Source organism: Harpia harpyja, chromosome 5 (assembly GCF_026419915.1).
Source record: "Harpia harpyja isolate bHarHar1 chromosome 5, bHarHar1 primary haplotype, whole genome shotgun sequence".
Taxonomy (NCBI): domain Eukaryota; kingdom Metazoa; phylum Chordata; class Aves; order Accipitriformes; family Accipitridae; genus Harpia; species Harpia harpyja.
Window position 1 is genome coordinate 58,815,275 of NC_068944.1, and position 20,597 is coordinate 58,835,871.

Here is a 20,597-nt window from a genome sequence, read left to right on the forward strand (position 1 = left end):
ATTTTCTGCTCACTATATGGCATCTTTTTCTACTGTGAAGGTCATCAACCATCACAGTGCTGAGAACAAATTTCTGGAATTGGGAATGGTTGTAGTTGTATTTCATGCTGTGCTGATATGTCATCTTAAAAACAAAACTGAAAACAAACAATCCCCCCAATACACAATGTTTGTAATCACTGTGAACATTTTATTAGTGAGCTGGATATTTATTCAATTCCTGATAAGCTTCAGCAGCACATGAAGCAATCCTTTTGTGATTCTTGCACAAAAGTTTTGAATGTCTTTCTAAATTTGTAAAGTCCTTAGGATTCAAGATCTGTAACTGAAGGATCACTTTCATCCTGCTTAAAGCTAGATTTCCTCTAGTTCATAGTTTTAGCTCAAAGTCTACTGTTCTAACAGTTTAATGAATTTCTGTAGCAGGCAACTGGTGGTGGTGTTTGTGTGAGTTTCTAATGCTTAAAAAAAAACCCCTAAAAACAAAAAACCCAATCTGTTGTAAATTAGCTTGGTATCTGTATTGTGTAAGAACCCTACAGCTCATAGTATATCAGCTTGCTTTAAACTTTTTCATACTAGAAGTTTAAAATCTAATTGTGTTCATGTACTGCAGCAGTAACATTGTGATTAAATCCATCCAGAGCTGCATCTTGTTGCAGCTGCATCTTTAAAAATCTTTAATATTTTTAATCTAGTTTTATTCTATAAATGTATTTGTCGTATCAGTCAACAGGTCCATTAAGTCAGAATGACTTGTATCAGATACTGCTGTTGCTTTTCTGTAAAGAAAATGAAGATAAATGATGGTTTTGGAATATCGTTCTTTTTTTGTTCTTTAATTAAATAGTAGAAAGTGAGAAGAGTTAAGAGTCAGGTTTTAGACAGTGCTTGAAGTTTATTGCAAAACTAACAATAAGCCCTGTGGTTATCTAGGAAGGATGTATCTTTACCTCAGAGCTGTTGCCTAGCATATCCTTTAGGGTGTGAGGAGGTTGTTTTGTTTTGTTGTTTTGTGGTTGGGGTGGCTTTTTTTTTTTTTTCTCCACTCAACCCAGCTATTAAGTAGCTGTAAGGAACAAAATTGTTTTATTTTGGGAAAGTAGGTGGCATTAATTTGCTTCCCCAGAAAAATAGTCATGTTTCTAGGTGACCGCAAAACATAAGAAACTGTATAAAGTTGCTTAAATATAAAGATGCTTTAAAAACAAATTAGAAAACCCTTTTTTTTTCCTACAAAAACATTGAGAGTAAGCTGAAATATGAAGGAAAAAATTTACCACTTCTTTTCCCTCTCGTTTTAGGGTACAGTCAATGGTGTGCTGCTAGTGACGCCAAATAATATAATGTTTGATCCTCATAAAATGGATCCTCTGGTCCAAGAGAACGGCTGTGAAGAGTATGGCATCATGTGTCCAATGGAAGAAGTGATGTCAGCTGCTCTGTATAAGGAAATTGTGGACAGCAAAATTAAGGATTCGTTAACCATGTAAGATAGGATAGTATTTATAAAGCTTTAAGTAAATATGAACTGTAGCCATATTGCTGACCATACAAAACTACCAAAACCACATTTTCTTCTGTTGTTTTCCTTTTTAAGAACATCATCAAAGATTGGCTTAGAAAGACCACTGAGAAAACTTACGTTACCTTAAGCTTTCACATTCTATATACTATATAGAATAAATCCTTTTCTATATACATGGATTCTAATTTCCTCCAATAGTCTCTTTTAAAAATCAGTGTATAGCAAGAGGTACCACACCACTTCCCCTTCCCTGCTATGAAAACAATAACAGAAGTGTTTGATTCTTCAGCAATTTAAAAACTGATGTACAGAATAGCAGAGTCCAACTGAAACAGCTTTAGGTGCAAGTCTTTATTGTTTACCATTTTCCACTTGCTTCTCAAACTCTTGTGCTCTGATAAATGGTTGTAAGACTAATTTTCTGAGACTTGTATATATTTTTATGGCATTAGGAGTATATCTTTTCCCTTTTTGGCCAGGGGAGGAACTGCATATTTGCCTTTGGGTCTAGCCTTGTTTGGGGTGAACAGAGTGCGTTTGGATCAGTCAGCTTTAATTACTGGTGTTTAGCGTGGTAGGCATTTAAAACTGACTTTAAACAGCATTATGAAAAATCCTTGTTCTGTTATGTCTGTTGCCTAATTTTTATACTGTCCTCAGAAATAGGATAAATTCTAACATCAAAGCTAAAAAGGATTTTAAAAAAAAAAAAGGCCATCTTTACCTATCACAGCCCATAAAGCACAAACATTTGCAGACTACCTTGACCATCTAACTGCAGGGAAGTGGACTCCTTTAACCAAGGTAGAATTGTCTATATGTATGAGAGGGTAAAGCTGCTTGCATGATGTGTAACTCTTAAAATGCAACCATTTTAAATAAAGTGTAGAGATACTCAGTAACTCTGAAAAATGTACTTTTACAGTTCTTACAGGTAATATGCTAAGCACATCTTTCTTGATAATCTTAAATATCTGGACAACCAGAAGAAATAACTTCTCGTGCTATTTTTAAGCTCAGTTTCAGCAGAGACCTGATAGTAAACTGGTATCTTGGCATGGTCTTGTTTGCTGCCTGAAGTCATGCATTTCCTTGAAAGAGCAACTAATATACATATTACTGTAGTAGTACTTTTGGGGCTTTTGATGTAGAATGATGATGCCTTCAACATGATTGCTTTCTGGAAGTCTGTTTTCCAGATTGAGTTTTAAAAAGTTGCTCGTAGTTCCTACTTCAATTGATGTATAGTGCAAATAATGAGATTATGAAAATTAGATGACTTCTTTTAATCTGCCTGTTTGAATCATACCATTGCAGTTGCAAAACAAGTCTTTTTCCTAGCATATTTAGTTTCTTAATGACTTACTGTTGACTTACAAATGTACCTTTCATGCCCTGTTGATTTTTGTGCTCTTGTAGCACATGCATTTTCTGTTTTTTTTAATAATATAAATGAATATGGAATGAAAACATGTCTAATAATAAAAGGTCACACTATGCGTTAAGAGCCATGTATGTCCAATTTGATTTATCTTTCTTGTCAACTTTATAAACTACTACATGGAACACCAACTTCTAGCATTTTCTTCAGTCCCAGCACTTTTGTGCCTTAACCTTATCAAAATTTGAGGCATGTTTGTAAGTTTTGGGGAAAATAAAATTCAAATTTCTTAAGTCTGTAATGAGAACTCCCAATAGCTACAGCTAGATCTGACAAGACCTGTGTGTCTTGAGGTATTTGAGACTTAAATCATGTTTTTCCACTATTTGTTTTTTCTCAATATTCCATTGTTATAATTAACCCTCTTTCTCTCCCAATTTTGCCAACTGTCAAACCTGTTTAAACTTGGAAAAACAATCTGAATACTGAAAATAAGATTATTGGTATAATAGAAACTGATCACAAAACAGATGGATTCTTTTCTTCTTAAAACTGCAATTTCATGTTGTATGGTTTTTATATATAAGCCACAATCTGTGCTGAAACTGGAAAAAAATATATCTGAAAACATACAGATTTTTTTATGCATTTCATGAACTTTAGGTTGTGCTTGTCCAAAAGCATAATCCTGAAAAATTAAGGAAATGTTCCAGCCTAATAGGTGATAAATCCTAAACTCTAATCCACATGCTTTGTAAGCAAAATTACTACATAAGCACAAGCTTAATACCAGCTTCATGTTAACACTTGGATAAGAGAGTGTATATGCTTTGCAAACATCCTGAATTTTAGTGATGTCTCAGTAATGTCAGTAATGACCTAACTGAATAAAAAGCTTTGTAGAAATGTGGAGTGGATTTATCCTTCTTCAAGATGGGAGATTAAGGTATGAGCTGCTTAAAAGCATTTGGTACTAGGTAATGGAAGATGTGCTTGTGGTAGCAAGGGAGTTGGCACTGAGAACTCTAGTAAAAAGTATGTTTAAACATGAGATTTTTTTTATGAAGGTTGTATACTACTCAGGTTTTTTGGCAACACTGGAAAAGTTTGAGCCATGTAGATATAGTTGAGCATGTTCACAGTCCCCTTGTAGTCCTCCTCTTCTAAAACTCATAGAATTTCTGGTTAGCTTATTTTGAAAGGCAGGTTTGAATAAGATTACTTTCTTTGCAGAAAGTAAGTTCTTTTATGCTTGCTTTTTTTTTTTCTTACACTATTTATGAGCATTTCATGTCTGCTCTTTAAATTGTTCAGTTGTAACAAGTAGTTTGGGATTTATTTTGCTTAACAGAGGTATCCTTGAAGTTAGGTACCTGACTGGTGAAGACACTAACCTCTTAAGTATTTCCCATGGGCAGAATGGTAATATCTACCTTTGTGGTTCCTGTTCTGCATTGATTAGCTGAGATAGTTAAGGTTAGACCAGATGATTTCTGCCATTCATTTCTTAACAGTGAGCTAGGTGCCAACTTCATAATAGGGTGGGATAGGTATATAAAATTGTACTGGCCTCTTTGGTAGATAAAGTTTAAAAGATTTTGGAGGATTTCTACCTTTAGAGATTATGGTTGTGTGTAGCTTTTTGTTGGTTTTCCCCTGTTTTTTTATTCTATTTTTATACTCTAAGCATCTCAAACAATCTTGTTGGTTTCATAGAAGAGCTTCTACTTGCAAAAGTAATGTCCTGAAGTTGGGAGGTCCTATCTATGTCGTGCTGGCCAAAGGTCTGCCATAAGCTTACTGTTAACAAGAACGTATTTTATGCTTGTTTCTTATTACTGATGCTCTGGATTAAGCTTTTTTTAATTTGTTTCTTTTCTTTTTTTTTTTTTTTTTTTAAGAGCACCCTTAAATTTTTTCAGCATTAAACAAAACTTAGTAAAGAAAAGAGCTTGACAGAAAAGGCACCTGCTATAGTAACATTCTTATTTCCTCAACAGAGATGTAGAACAGCTGTCTGTAAGGGAACTTTGCCATTCCAAGAAAGCTGCAAAGAGCAATACAGATGAAATGGATTCCAGGATTCGGGATACAGGCAATGACAGTGCTAGTACTGCCCCGAGGAGCACAGAGGAGAGTCTCTCAGAAGATGTCTTCACAGAATCAGAACTCTCTCCAATACGTGAGGAACTTGTTTCCTCAGACGAGCTTCGACAAGACAAATCTTCTGGAGCATCATCAGAATCTGTCCAAACAATAAACCAGACTAGTGCTGAATGTTTAACAATCATTTCAGACTCAAATGAAGTTGCCAGTGACTTAAAACCCAGTGCTGAAATGGTTGTAAATGTTAAACAGTTTGGTATCCACAGCTTAGGTTTGGAAAGTTCTGAAATGTCTATAAAGGGGGGACAAGAACCTAGTGAAAATATTGCAGATGTCCTCCAGCAGTCTTTGCAAGGATCACATGGTAGTGAAGAGCATGACAAAGAGGCAGAAGTGGGTAATGATCAAGATTCCTCACTAGGAAAAGAACGAGAAGGAGAGACTAAGATGGGAGAGGAAAGTCCATGTTGTGAAGATACCACAGATTCTCAAAAGAAAGAGACAACTAGCAAAGGAAAAGTAGCAAGAGGGCAAACGCAAGACTCAGAGACAGAAGTTGAGGAACTCCGCAACCTCTGGAAGACCCACACTATGCAACAAACCAAACAACAAAGAGAAAACATGCAACAGGATTCACAGAAAGAAATTAGTCAGAAAACTGTGACTGCAAGAGATGGGCAATTAGAAGGTGAGTCAGTATTTATGTGTTAGTGTTCAGATTTACAGTGTATCTCCCTCCAGCTCATCAGAATTTTCGTTATTTTTCATTCTGTAGAACACATCTCCCCATATATTGCTTGTATTTCTCATTGACTTGAAGATATACTTAAGTTATACCATATATAAACCAGTGGGGAAAATGTTGCTCAGGAAAGTGAAAACAGAGATACTTTTGTTACTGTCATTTTTCTTCACTGAAATTGTATTTATGATCATAATAAAAGACGGTATCTTTTCAGGGGAGACTTAAGTGAACCTGTAAAATTAGATCCATGATGCATTGGTCACTGTAGAGCTCAAAATTAAGTGTTCCTTAGCAGTCAGCTAGCTGTCACTTAAATTTTGCTCCCAGTATACATGTGTATGAATGAATTTCAGGGAATGAATTTCATCTTATTTATAGCATGTCTACCTTGTGGTTAAGGTTTATGACATGAACAACAAACACTGGAGGCTTAATGCTTTTTTTATACTTTCAGAACTTTGTTTCACTTGCATCTTGTCATACTTCCATGCTGACTAGAACAAGGTTGTGCGGCGAGTGAATTAAGCGCTCAATTTATCTGTACAAGATTCCCTTTATTTCACAAAAGAATCCAACTTATATATGTTTCAACAAAGATCTAGAAAGAACTAATGGCATACAGCCAATATTACTAACACAGGAGCGCATATCTGGCTCAGTTGGGATGTTTGCCAGTCCTCAGAACAGTTAAAGATAAAAACATTCCGTATACATACTCGTGACTGTCTTCAGCCACATATTCCCAGGCCTACACAAGGCCATCCTCCGACCTGACCTTGTATAACTAGTTCTTCAAGGCTTGGTAAACATACAGCACAACAAATTCTAATGGTCACTCTTGAAAACAAATGCCACGTGTTCTGAGCTGCTCCCACATCTCCCCCTTTTTTGTTTAGGAACATCAGATTCATGAGGGAGGCAGCAAGGACTCTAGCTTCGAACTGATGCAATCCTCGTACTGCTCCTCAGATGATTCTGATTGCTGCAGACACACAAATGATTAATAACCCTCCAATAGCAATACAAATTCAGATGCACAGATTTAAACCTTCAAACCATGTTTTTGGATTTAACCATTTAACACTATTGGACAGTTCTTTGAAAAACACCTTATTCTGCTAATTTTGTATATTTCCCATTTGATCTTGTAATACCTGTGCAAGATCTTAGATCTTTCCTGAAATATTAGTAGCAAACGCACCTTGCAAATGCGCCTTCACCTAATTCCAATCTCATACACTTTCATTCCTTTGTAAAGGAGTTACACAGAGCCCTTGTTTTTGAAATTCCCAATTACAATGTAATTTCATTCTATTTCGTAATGCACTTTGTCTATCTCTATGTGATGGGTTGATCCTGGCTGGACACCAGGTGCCCACCATAGCTATTCTATCACTCTCTCCTCAGCTGGACAGGGGAATGGGAAATGAGGCTTGTGGTCAGTTCATCACACATTATCTCTGTCGCTTCATCCTCCTCAGTGGCAGCACTCCTCACACTCTTCCCCTGCTCCAGCGTGGGATCTCTCCCATGGGAGACAGTCCTCTACGAACTTCTCCAGCATGGGTCCTTTCTGCGGTGTGCAGTCCTTCAGGAGCATACTGCTCCAGCGTGGGTCCCCCATGGGGTCATAGGTCCTGCCAGAAAACCCGCTCTGTGGGCTTCTCTCTCCACAGTTCTGCAGGTCCTGCCAGGATCCTGCTCCAGCGTGGACTTCCCATGGGGTCACAGCCTCCTTTGGGCATCCATCTGCTCTGGCATGGGGCCCTCCCCGGGCTGCAGGTGGATATCTGCTCCACCATGGACCTCCATGGACCGCAGGGGAACAACCCATCTCACCATGGTCTTCCCCACGGGCTGCAGGGGAATCTCTGCTCCGGCGCCTGGAGCACCTCCTCCTCCTTCCTTCCTGACCTTGGTGTCTGCAGGGTTGTTTCTCTTACATGTTCTCACTCTTCAGCTGCCGTTTCTGTGTTCCACTACCACTTTTCTCTTCCCCCTCTCCAGCTGTTTTTGTTTGTTTGTTTGTTTTGGGGTTTTTTGTTGTGGTTTGTGGGGGTTTTTTTGGTTGGTGTTTTTTGGTGGTTTTTGTGGTTTTTTGGTTTTTTTTGTTTTTTGTTTGTTTGTTTGTTTTGTTTGTTTGTTTTTTTACACAGAGGCGCTACCACTACCACTGATTGGGTCAGCTTTGGCCAGTGGCAGGTCTGTCTTAGAGCCAGCCAGCATTGGCTCTGTCAGACATGGGGGAAAACCTCCAGCAGCCCCTGCAGAAGCCATCCCTGTAACCCCCCGCTACCGAAACCTTGCCACACAAACCCAATACGGTCCAAGCCAAATTACCACTGCTTCTAAAGCATCCAGTCATTCTAGTATTGTTGATCAATTTGTACTGGGTATTCATTTCAGCCGTAACATTTCTTAATACATTAGCTACTGTGTGAGCATCTGAACGGATTTCACAAGCGCCGTGGTAGCAACGGCGGCAGTAGCTGCAATAATGATAGCTGATATTATAAAGGCAATGAGCCATCCTATAAATCGTTGTGGGTGACTAATTGTCTGCTTTAAAAGCCTTGATAATTGACTTAATCCTGATTCCCCTTCCCACGATTTGGTCATATTTACAGGGATCCACAATTCAGCACGATGTCACATTGGCATGATTACTGTAAGACTTAGTTCAGATATATTCTTGTGAGTAAAACAGCTAAAATACCAAGGTTAATTCAGATTAGTTTCAAAAGCGTGGTTACGTAAAGCGATATCTACAAATTGTGCTGCTACAAAAACATAAGGATGTGGAGTACATCACCGAATCTTTGTGATTCTGTGTGAGGTTCAAACTTATACAAGGAATGGTTTTTTTATATAGTCACTGTAGCTTAGGCGCAACACCTCCAGTGGGCCCAATAAAAATGCTGCGCCCGAGCCACAGTGACCCCGCAAAGAAAAAAGGATCAGAATTCTTACAATACTGTTGCTGGCCACTATTGCCAGGTATGCTAAAGAAGGTATTCTTTAGAGTAGGATACACGTTGCATCATCACGCTAGCTTGTTGTTGCATTCTCTTCAAATGTCCCTATGTGATAGCTTTTTCGTTCTCGATGCGCTGCTTCCTCCTCATTCGTTTCTCCTCTTTCAAATTCAGAGTCTTCATCTGTGGGATTGGGTTGTCCGAGTGGTTTCGCCAGCTCATGATATGGCTTCACGTGTTTAGCTGGAATCCACTTGGTTCCTGTGGGAAGAAGAACACAAGCATACCCTCGCCCCCAAGCGATTAGTTCCACAGGTCTGCTCCAGCCAGGTCCACTAAAAGGATCTTTATATAGTACTTTAGGTCTTTGTGAAATAGAATCAGGAGTTTTAAAATGCCGATCTATTGCTGTGCTGGCCATTAAGTCTGGTGAGCGATTTAAAAAATTCAAAGTATACATAGCATTATCTAGCTGTTCTTGTGGTGGCATATTCCCCCTTTTTTGTTTATGTAACATTGACTTTAAAGCATGATGCGCATGCTCAATTATTTCTTGTCCAGTAGGTGAATGTGGAATTCCTGTCACATGGGATACCTGCCACTGTTGCAAAAATAATTGAGTAGATTCAGCTACATACCCTGGACTGTTGTCAGTTTTAATGGTTTGAGGAACCCCCATAATTGCAAAGCATCGTGACCAATGTCATTGAACATCACGTGCCCTTTCTCCAGAATGAGCAGTAGCACAAATATAAGAGGAAAAGGTATCAATAGAAACATGCACAAATTTCAAGGAGCCAAAGGCAGATACATGTGTAACATCACTTTGCCAAATGGCATTAGAATGTAAGCCATGGGGGTTAACTCCAATGCTCGCTGCATCAGAAGCAACTCTTTGACAGTCTGGACAAGAACGAATTTTATCTTTAGCCTGTGCTTTTGTCAAATTTCAAATTGTGTTGATTCGCCCATGATATCCTTTACTACAATGAGGGCTCAATTGATTTGGAGGTTTATCACGTTTGGATTTCTGTGGTTTAGGACATTGCTTAGCCATATGTCCCAATTTTCCACACTCAAAGCATGTCACAGTAACTTGATTAACATTTAGTTGTCGTGACAGTGCAGCAGCTAACATGTTAACTCTATGAGTGTCTGTCCCATTTTTGACATATCTTAATATATTCCCCAACGTCAGTAGCTCTTCCTCTAACGGTTTTCAGTACAGCCTGACAGTCTGTATTTGCATTCTCATAAGCCAATTGAAATAACACTTTTGTAGCTTCCGGATTTTCTACCTGCCGTGCTATCGCGGCTTGAAGGCGATCAATAAAAGATACGTATGGTTCCTGAGAGCCCTGTCGTATAGAGGCAAATGAAGTGATACCTTGCCCAGTTTTGGGTACACGTTGTAAAGCCATAATTGCAATACGAGTAGCTTGATCGAAAACTTGCTTTGGCAAAGCAGCTTGTGCCTGAGGTGTAATGTAAGGGCCTGTTCCTTGTAATGTATTTTGATCTATAAGTATCCCTGATGACAAGTTGTCCATAATTTGTTCCACTGACAAATCATTGTATTCTAGTTGCCATACAGAATACTGAGCAGAAGTCAACACCGTTTTCATAAGCGATTTCCAGTCCCAAGGAGTCATAGTATAAATGCCTCCAATTGTTTCCACTAGTCCCATTGTAAATGAATTGTGTAACCCGTTTTCACGAATTGATTTCTGTAATTCTTTTATCATTTCATAAGGTAAACCCCCATGCTGTGGTGGATTATGGGGTCTGCATATAACAGGAAAAGTAAACGTGGTATCTCCTTGCTGTAGAGCTTTTTCTCGACAGCGTTGCATCAAGCTATTTGTATTTTTTCCCAAATCATGAAGTGAATCGTCACATTTAGCATCAAAGTCTGTTAAAGGCGGAGCTGAAGGCACTACAGTTTTTTCTCCGCACTGCTGTAAAGCAGGAGCCACAGGATTAGACAGAGGCATAGAGTTAGAGGGATTAGTAGGAGAAGGAGCTACAGGCAGTGCAGCAAAGCCAGGGTCCGCGTTAAGTTTTGCAAACCCTGGAGAGGGAGTACCAGGCGACTGGGGTGGGGGGCGGCGGCGGCGCGGCGGCGGCCGCGGGAGGCAGCGGCAGGCAGCGGCGGGGCGGGCGCGGCAGGCGGCGGCGGCGGCGAGGCGGGTGCGGAAGCGGCGGGAGGCAGCGGCGCGGCGGCGGGGACCTGTATGCGGTGGTGAGGGTCGGCGAGCCCGCGGTGCCCAGCCGCTGCCTGCCGGCGGGGTGTGTGCGTTAACGGTGTTAGTGCAGGCAGTGGTGGAGGTACTGAGGGATATAAATCCGGCTCTTTTTCAGAGTCTACCCTGCCTGATGCGAAAGAATTATTATCGGAATCAGAATCCTGCTCGTTAGTGGCCTGCTTACAAACTGTCTCCTCAAAAGCAGTATCAGGTTGTATTGATAGGATTTTCTCTGCCGGCTGTAAATGCACCAGCGCAGTATAAATAAATTTCCACGTCACAATTAAATTTTCTGATACATCAAATGCCAAAGTTTTTTGCGTTTGTAAATGCTCCCCAACTCTTTCCCAAACCTTGCTATCAAAAGTTCCCTCTGTGGGAAACCAGTTACAATTATCCTTTACCCATATTAAAAGCGAAGCAATTTGTCCCTCTGTTATTTTATACCCAGAGGCCCATAAAATCTGCTGCAAAACGTTTAAGTAGAGCTTACGCTCCTGAGAAACTGATTGCCCCGTGCTACCGCCATCTCGCAACTCACCCGTTCCGCAGGTGTTGCTGTTACCTATTTTCTCAGAGTCGTGGCCACTTCTTCAAAACTCTCCCCATTAGATAGTGTGGTCTCCGCAGTGAAGGGGAATCACCTCTTCTCTTCTTCTCTTGATCACGTCTTTTTCTTCTCTTAATCTCTCTGGCTTCTTCTCTCGATCATGTCGTCTTCTCTTGATTGCGTCGGGCTCACCATCTGCGGCGACTGAATTAAGCGCTCAATTTATCTGTACAAGATTCCCTTTATTTCACAAAAGAATCCAACTTATATATGTTTCAACAAAGATCTAGAAAGAACTAACGGCATACAGCCAATATTACTAACACAGGAGCGCATATCTGGCTCAGTTGGGATGTTTGCCAGTCCTCAGAACAGTTAAAGATAAAAACATTCCATATACATACTCGTGACTGTCTTCAGCCACATATTCCCAGGCCTACACAAGGCCATCCTCCAACCTGACCTTGTAAAACTAGTTCTTCAAAGCTTGGCAAATATACAGCACAACAAATTCTAATGGTCACTCTTGAAAACAAATACCAGGTGTTCCAAGCTGCTCCCACAGGTTGAGCATACAAAAAGCATATCTCAAGATAAATAAGAGCTAGATGGTAAGAAACTAGTGCTATGAACATGGGGAACAACTAGGCTTATTTCTTGAGTACCTTTACTCCTCTGCAAAGATCAGGTCCTGGGATTATTAGCCAGAAGTTATCTTGAAAATCTATTGAAGTTACTCAATTCATATTAAAAAAAAAAGGCATGTCTTTTTAAGTAACTTAAAGATGTTTCTGCATGTATTTGATTTTGCTTGTTAAAAAATTAATAGGTCACTTTCTGATATTTTACCACGTTACTAATGGAGATAAACTGGTTGTTTTAACTGTGCGATATTTTGGGGGCTAGACAGAAAACATACCTATAATGCCTGTCACAAACTAAGAGATTATATGTGAAGTGCATTTGAAGGTCAAATTGTTTATGCTAATAATTAAAAGTTGAGATTGTATTGAATAGGGAGGAAGATTCTTCGGTTGACAGAAATTCATCTTGCACTTTAGGGTCTAATATGATAGGTTTTGTTTTCATTTGTTTTGGGTTTTTTCTCCTGTTAAGGAAGTAACTGAATTTTGAAATTTGAAGCAGATTAATAGATGCATCATTCTGTGATGAATTTGGCTTTTATGCCTTAAATATTAGAGGAAATCTTCTGGCAAAATTGTCAGCTAGTAGTAGTTGCTGTTTGTGACTTTTAAAAAATGGAAGCACAAGCGTTCTTTGCCAAAATTGCTGCTTTTCTTACAGTTGAATAGGTCACTAAAAAACACTAGGTAATTAAAAAATTGAAACACTGTAAACACTATCTAATATCCTGTCTATCAGACTAAAACTCTGAAGTAATCATACTATGAGTTTAGTACCATTAAGATACCTAAATAGGTCTTTTTATCTCCTGCATCTAGCAAGGACTTGGTTGAATTTCTCTTTTCTGCGAGTTTTGAGCATCTAGGTTTTTGGGAACTACCATTTGTTGATCTTCACAGAGGCCAAATGTTTCTGAGTTTGGAATTAATGATCTATTTGTTCTGAATGTTTAACAGGTGATGCACTGCAGGTCGATAAACTGTGAGTAGTCTAGAATAGCTAAAAAGGCCTCCCTTGGAATTTTTTTTTTGTAACCCATGACTCATATTCTCTTCTGTTTTTACAGACCCTTAGGTTAACCACTGGACTTAAATAAAAGCTAGATGTAGTTGATACTTTGGAGAAATTATGCTGGTCTATAGTTATATAAATAGTGTAAACAAACTGAAATCTCATTAAAGATAACATGTGTGTCTGCTGCTTAGCTGGATATTGGCCAAGATTGAAGGGGAAAAAAAAAAGCGTGACACATAATAGCCATTACTAAATTTTTTTTTTTTCTAATGAATTCAGTATCAAATATACAAAATATATTGGAGAACACACCAGAAAGAAAAGAGCGTCTTAAATAGTCCTTTTGACATTTGGGGGCAAGGCTAAATTGTTTGTTTTCATTCTCTCTGCTAGCTGGAACTAAATCTCACATTTTTCTTTTTTAAGGTATGGTACAAATCCCACTTCTCTGAGCTCTATGTCAGAGAAGTTCTAAATTACTGCATCGGAAGGACCAAAATCCCACATATCAGATAGTTTTAAGAAAATTTCTCCAACACTGCCACAAAGTTCATGTGCCACTCCTATGAAACAGCTTTTTGTTTATTCGGGGTTCTTTTTGGTTTGGGGTTTTTTTATCTGACAATTTAGCTTTTGAGCTTATGGATTTATAAAATACTTCCAAATCATGCGTATTATGACTATTCTACCATACTGTATACTACAGGTATAATTCTAAAATATTGTAACTGAAAATTAGGAGGCGCACATTTAAATATTTACTGAAAAAAGAATCTTTTGTGAATCAATGCTATTCTAAACTTCATGGTGAAAATCTGATTGAGAAAACATACAGTAGAGATGTTTATAGATCAAGAAGGTGGTGTTTTCTGTGCTTAGTGTGTCTGTAGTCTGCGTAGACACTGAAGGAGAACTTCAGCTGTAAAGATGAGTGTCCTAGAAAATTGGAACATATCTGTATGTACATGTAAACCAGAGGTAGGCTAAATCTTTTGTTGTCATAGCTGATCATAAGAACTCTTAAATTTACATTATCCTTCCTTTTTTTAAAAAGACTCTTGTGGCTGGAGCTCATGTTCTGGGATTTGGGCAATTAATCTAGGAAAGAAACAATTTTGAGAAGGCTTCTTCCTTTACCTTGTGCTGACCTGGCAATCCAGACCCTGAGGGTAATCATGTAATTCTATTAGTTCATTTAAATATACTACTGGATGGAAAAATCTCATACCGCAACATCCAGTATACTTCATCCTGAAGTGGTGTTCATACTTTTGAAACGTTTGATACAGCTAACAAATTAAAATTCATCTTAATCCTCTATTAGTAATGCCAGAACTTTTTTAAAATTAAAAGTTAACTAATGAACAGCTTTGACATACGTGAATCAGGCCTAAGTACTTATTTAACGCTGTATCTTTTGCATGTATATGGAATATCTTTTTAATATTGGGAGGGATGTCCAGTTCAGTGTTGAGGGATATGTATTGAGAATGCCTTCTGAAATACTTTCAAGTGTGGATGAAAGACTGTCATAATGTGAACTGAGGTTGGAAGCAGAAATGAATGTTACAATTATTCAAACGTGTTGTATTCTGAAGTTAATTCTGCTGATGCAATTTACGTAACACAAAAAGGACAGGTAATTATTACTACCTATGTTAGTTACCTCATCTCATATTACTTCCGTATATATGCATCTTATACACCTGTATTGCCTAATACAAAATTGGCTAATAATTTTGTTAAGTTCTTTTGTACATTGTGGATAGCTTACTTTTTCTTTACTAATAGGTTCTTCTCTTACAAAAGAAAAAAGGCGACATCGATCTCACAAGTTTCTGTGTCTCAGGGTTGGAAAACCCATGAGAAAAACATTTGTTTCGCAAGCAAGTGCATCAATGCAACAGTATGCACAGAGGGATAAAAAGCATGAGTACTGGTTTGCTGTTCCACAAGAAAGGTAAGGAGGAGGTAGACTGTAAAAATGAACGCTTTCCAATAGGTCTTTGAGCTTTTTTTTTCCTGCACCATGCAAAATTTTTCAGTGACTGTGTCTGTAAAGCAACACAGAAAACCGTCAACAACTGAGGATATTGATGATTGGCTTGTACTTAACACTGGAATACCTCATTACAATACTGAAGTTTTACTGATTTACTTGAGTTACTTGCATGTTCAGCCAATAGTTTATCATGGTGTTATTTAGGCTTGTGTTTGTAGCTAAGTGAATAATGAAAGAAAGATTCAGGTAAGTCATGTCTGGTGAAGGAAGTGAGTTCTGCAACAAAGTTTTTATTGTCATTATCTGTGCTTCCCATTATTTGGAAACTTTCTAAAAATACTCTCCTTCTGAAAGCTCTGAGTTCAGAAGACCTAGCTGGGGTTCTTTTGTCCTATCTTTATATATGGAACATAAAACTTCTTCAGGAAGCAACTTAAACATATCTACTGGAAAAACACCTAAATTTGTTGCAGTGATTCAAAAACATGAGATGTCCATGCTAACTCACTGGTAAAGGCTTGAATTCTTTAATGATCCGTACTGCTAGGAAACTGACTTATTTTCAAGTTGAATGTGATTTTTTGAGATATTGGAGATTATTATATCCTTGTCAGAAGAGCGGGGGGGTAAAGAGAAAGAAACAACAACAAAAAACTATGAGCTATCATCTTGTATAAGTACCTACACACAATGATCAAGTCACTTTTCCATCTTTTCTTTTGAGCTGAATGGCATAGAATGTCCAGTTGGGGCACTGCAGTTGAGGACAGATATGGATCAATTGGAGAGAGTCCAGAGGAAAGCAGCAAGACAAATTAATGCCTAGAAAGTGTAACATATAAAGAAAATTAGAAGTAAGTGGGGTTCTTTAATCTAAAGGAGAAAAGGTGGATTACAAACATAAAATCATTTCATACTTAAAAGCTGGCTGCAACAGGAAAGGCACTAGTCTTTTTTTTGTGTCCACTGTGAATGGAGATGTGTAATGGACTGAAATTACGTCAAAAATTCCAATATTCCAACAGGAATAATTGAGTCTATGCTAGCACATCACTAACCTGCTTTTAAACATCACCCCTGCAACCCCTAAGTGGTGGAGATCATGCAATTTCTTGAGGCAAATGTTTGTCACGCTGATTCCGCCATAGCTAATCCTGTCTGGGCCAGGTGACCTCTTGTGGTTACATTCAACTCAAATTTTGTTGTTCTAGTCATATCATATTTCATTTGAAAAGAGATAAATGTTTCACGTATGGCAATGATGTCTAGGCCAGCTGATTAAAATGATTATTGTCTCCTTGGTTCATTTTCTAATGTAGCAGAGCAAGTACTTATCTTCAGCATAAAGCAGAATTTCTCACCTATTTCAGAAGAAATAGTTCTTAGCTTACAGTCTCTATCTGATCTCCTTGGAAATTACTCCACCTATGAAGGGTTTCTCTTTCTAACTGCATGGGGAATTAGTAATCTGTTCTTTATCCATCTAATGTGTGTCCTGTGTTTTAGTACACAAAAAGTCAGATGTGGTGGTAGTGGGGTGTTTGTTTTGCTTAATTCAGTGTTAACCTTGCTGAGTGCTACTCTGCATAGGTCAAAATACTTAGTATCAACCCAGTTGTCTTTGTCACCTGCTTCTTTCTCTTTCTTACCACTAGGTATCTGACAAACCTGCATTATTTCAGTGTTCTTAATCTTAAATGAGCCAGTCTGGGAAGGAACGTCTTTGAGTTCTTTAAACATCAAGTTTTCTTTACTTTTTAAACTGCTATAATTACACACAATTTCAAGTTCTTAAAAAGTTAACATCAGGATTTTTTTTTTTTTTATTTTCCTACTTGTAAGACTTGATACCTCGTTCAGTGCATGAGGAGTCTGCAGCTTCTTGTTCAAACTTTGTCATAGAACTTATCTAGCCTTATGCATCTGAAATGTTTAATTCTCTCTTACTGTCAGAGAAAGATATTTGTCTTTTTTTTTTTTTTTTTTGCTTTCATCAGTGTTATCCAGGAACCTTAATTTTAATAAGGGTGACTTTGAATAACTAACCCTGTTCAGAGGCTGTTATTACATACCTGTGTGCTGCATCCTTTTAGATACAGAGGCACGTGAAAATTATAGCTGCAGTTTTGAGAGGCTTTGCTGCTCTGTATCTCTTGCTGTTCTTCCAGTATTCAGTTTTGCAGGGATTTAGTAAGGGGTGGGGGGCAAATCCAAATGTTGTTCTTCATGCTAATCCAGTATGCAGATTCACTGTAGCAAATATCTCTGAAGAGGGACACAAGCAATATTCAAACTCTTGGTAACCAGAGCCATAAAGCTTTAGCTCTGAAGCTGTCTTTTCCATGATGAAGAGATACTAGTGGATTCATTGCATGTCCTTTTTCTAAATGCTCCATCTGTGCACCTACAGGAAATGCTTAAACAGTACAGACTGACATCTGTTAGGGTTGTAAATAACTTTCTTTTGGGAATTTGGGCATTTTGTTCTTCCAAACTGGAGAACCGTGCCATTTGTGTTAACTTAAAAGGAGGTAACTTTGAATCTTGGTACTTACTGCAGTACTGAAGTTAGAGTAGTCTGTAGTTTATGATCTAGCCATATACATGCACACTTTCAGCCTTATTTCCTCATATCTGTAGTAATTCTCACAGTCTGTATAATTTTAGTTACATGTCTTGGGAGTGTTCAGCTGTTCTTCAGGGGTGGGGAAAACAGATATACAGACATTTTTAAATTCCAATTTTGTTTATGTTTTTATGTAACTCTTTTTAAATAAAATTAAAAAATGTTAGTGTTTTATTTTAGAAGTTATTTCAGTTGTAAACAGAGGTTTCCAATGGGACAGAAAGGATTGACAATGGTTGAAGGATTGTACTTGTATATGAAAACACAGCTAGTCAATTGCCAACTTGTTTCCTGGTTTTTCTCCAGTGTCAGCTTCATATAATTAAAAAGAAAAAAAAAATTCACTAGTTTTTTTCAAATGTGTCTCTAATATCTAGTAAAACATGAAATAGTAAGTATTTTCATTTTAATCTTAAATACTTCATAATTATTAGACATGACCCCAAAGATCACAAACTTACCTTATTTTTCTTTTCTGTATCATTACTTGACTTCTCTAGGACAGATCACTTGTATGTCTTCTTTATCCAGTGGAGTCCAGAGATATATGCAGAAGATACTGGGGAATCTCTTCGGGAACCTGGATTTATAGTGGTAAAAAAGAAGGAAGAACCTGAAACTAATGAAGAATCTACTACTGAAGATGCTGCTAAAGAGTGGGAGGTAAGGAAAAACAGTGTCAAAAATATTTTTTTTTTAATACTTTCATAAGAATATAGTTAAAATAGTGTTAAATTCTTTGCAATAAGAAAAACAAACCAATGTGCTTTATTAGTCTGCTTACTATGATCATGACTGTTTAGTTTATGCCATCCTAATGCTTTGCTCTAACATCAGTTCAGGGCAACATTTCACTATTACAACTTGTTTTTGTATAGAGCAAATTGTAACTTAAAACTTAGAGTTGAAAGGAACGTGAGTACAGCAAAGAAGTTGCAACTTTGATGAAGCAGATGTAGTCTTCAGTCAGGTAAACTGACAGTTTTCTGATATTTATTATTCCTGTATCTAGAATGTTGAATACTTCCTGGTAAGTCTCCAAACAGGGATGAGACAACAAAAAAGGAAAATTAATCTATTAATTACACGTTTTTCCAATAATCCAGTAATTAACTTCTCAGTTATAACTTCTTCATACATTAAGATGCTGTTGCATGGGTTTTAGTAATATACTGTAACTGGAACTCTATTTTTTGTAACAAAAACATTTCTCCCATGTGAATCTGTGTCCACTGTGTTTATATGGACACATCTTTACATGTCTACATGGTTTTGTTTTGTAGTATACATACAGTTAAAGCCCTTGTAGTCTTGTGCATTCAAGTGTCAGTCAAAAGTTTGATGATTCTTGTCATATATATTGTAGAAGTATCCCATCAGCACTGTTTAACTTGAGCCTCAGGACAGCAACTGCAATGTCTGACTGTAAGACTGATTCTTCCTTCTTCCCTCTTGCCCTGCCCCACGAAGTAATGAGGCATGTTGAAATTAAGGAAGTCTACACTTGTGTTTTATGTAGAGTGTAAAAGAAATTTTAAAAAACTGCAATAGTCTAGGTATGGGTAATGGTTTTCTTGTTAGCTCCGAAACTTAGAATCACAGTAGAACTCTGACTTCAAACTTCTCACTTAGCCGAAGTATTAGGTTGTGGTTACGAAACACTGTCTCTGCAGCTCAGTGATTTTGCATGGAGCAGTTTTGCTTTGAGATATTGAAATTGGTATCATAAAAGCATGTCTTTTGAATCTTCATATTTTCAGCATATATATTGCTCGAGTATTTTTACCAGCAATGTATTTTGGTGTTGATTCTTGCTCAAAGCCTTTCTAAGTATTTGATGTTTTAAAACGTTCCCTTTGGAACATGGGGATCGGTGACAAGTGATCAATATTATGGTTTAAGGCACAGTATGTGTCTGTTTTAATGAGCTCTTCAGTAACTTTGCACCTTAATATAATTACAGAATAATTTCAACAGAAAATAGTGCAAATTTTTGTTCAGGATTAAATGTTGTAATTTTTATTTTTGAAGACAGTAGAGGCAGTGCTTTTCCTACATGTATTAAAATCTGTAAGTTATTTACTACAGAATGAGGTCATGCCTTAAGCCTTTATTTAGGTCTCCTCTGGAAACAATTGTTGAAGACATGTTTCAAAAATACTGTTATTTCTATATGTGTTATGTGAAAACTATGTCAAGTTTGGTTCTCTTAAGATTATCAAATAATAATTGTCTGGATTTAGAAGTTAGTGTGATTAGTGAGATGGATAACTTTTTTAAAAAAATGTTATGCAAGTATAAGAAATATGCTAATGTGGTCTTCTGTGCATTTTAACTTGAGTAATGTGACTTCTTATGATTGACTTCTAGCGCAAACCTGAAAGCTGTTAAAAACTAACTTTTTAATCAGGAATGTTTGACAGTACTAGATGGTTCAACCTGTCATTACATCCAGCTGCATTTTAGTGGCTTTAAACATACGTGCTAGAAAGTATCAGTACATACAGGGAATTGTAGCTGCTGTTGTCATACCCATTACTCCCATTGAGTTTCAGTTATTATTTTCAATCAACACACTTCCTTCCTTTAACCCAACAAGCTTTTTCTCTGTCAGCTCTTGATCCAGGTGTAATCTAAGATAGCAGGTGAACAGTATCATTGAAACATTTTTGTGGGTATTGGGATGAAAAATAGGCTGCCTTCTTCAGAACACAGTGATGGGAAAACTCAGGGTGGAAGGGAGATGGAAAGCAAAATCTTGATGTACAAATGCATCACA

At 37.7% G+C, this 20,597-nt stretch overlaps 1 protein-coding gene across 10 annotated transcripts in view; it reads left to right on the forward strand.

Moving 5' to 3' along the window:
* The window catches only part of OXR1 (oxidation resistance 1), a 305,008-nt gene that overhangs the window by 252,456 nt on the left and 31,955 nt on the right, over positions 1-20,597 (forward strand). For all 10 annotated transcript variants that reach the window (XM_052786770.1, XM_052786769.1, XM_052786766.1 and 7 more), the window contains 4 exons: positions 1,305-1,489; positions 4,910-5,703; positions 14,982-15,150; positions 18,319-18,481. In XM_052786770.1, coding sequence (XP_052642730.1) covers positions 1,305-1,489; positions 4,910-5,703; positions 14,982-15,150; positions 18,319-18,481 — 1,311 coding nt within the window. The remainder of the gene's footprint in view (positions 1-1,304; positions 1,490-4,909; positions 5,704-14,981; positions 15,151-18,318; positions 18,482-20,597) is intronic.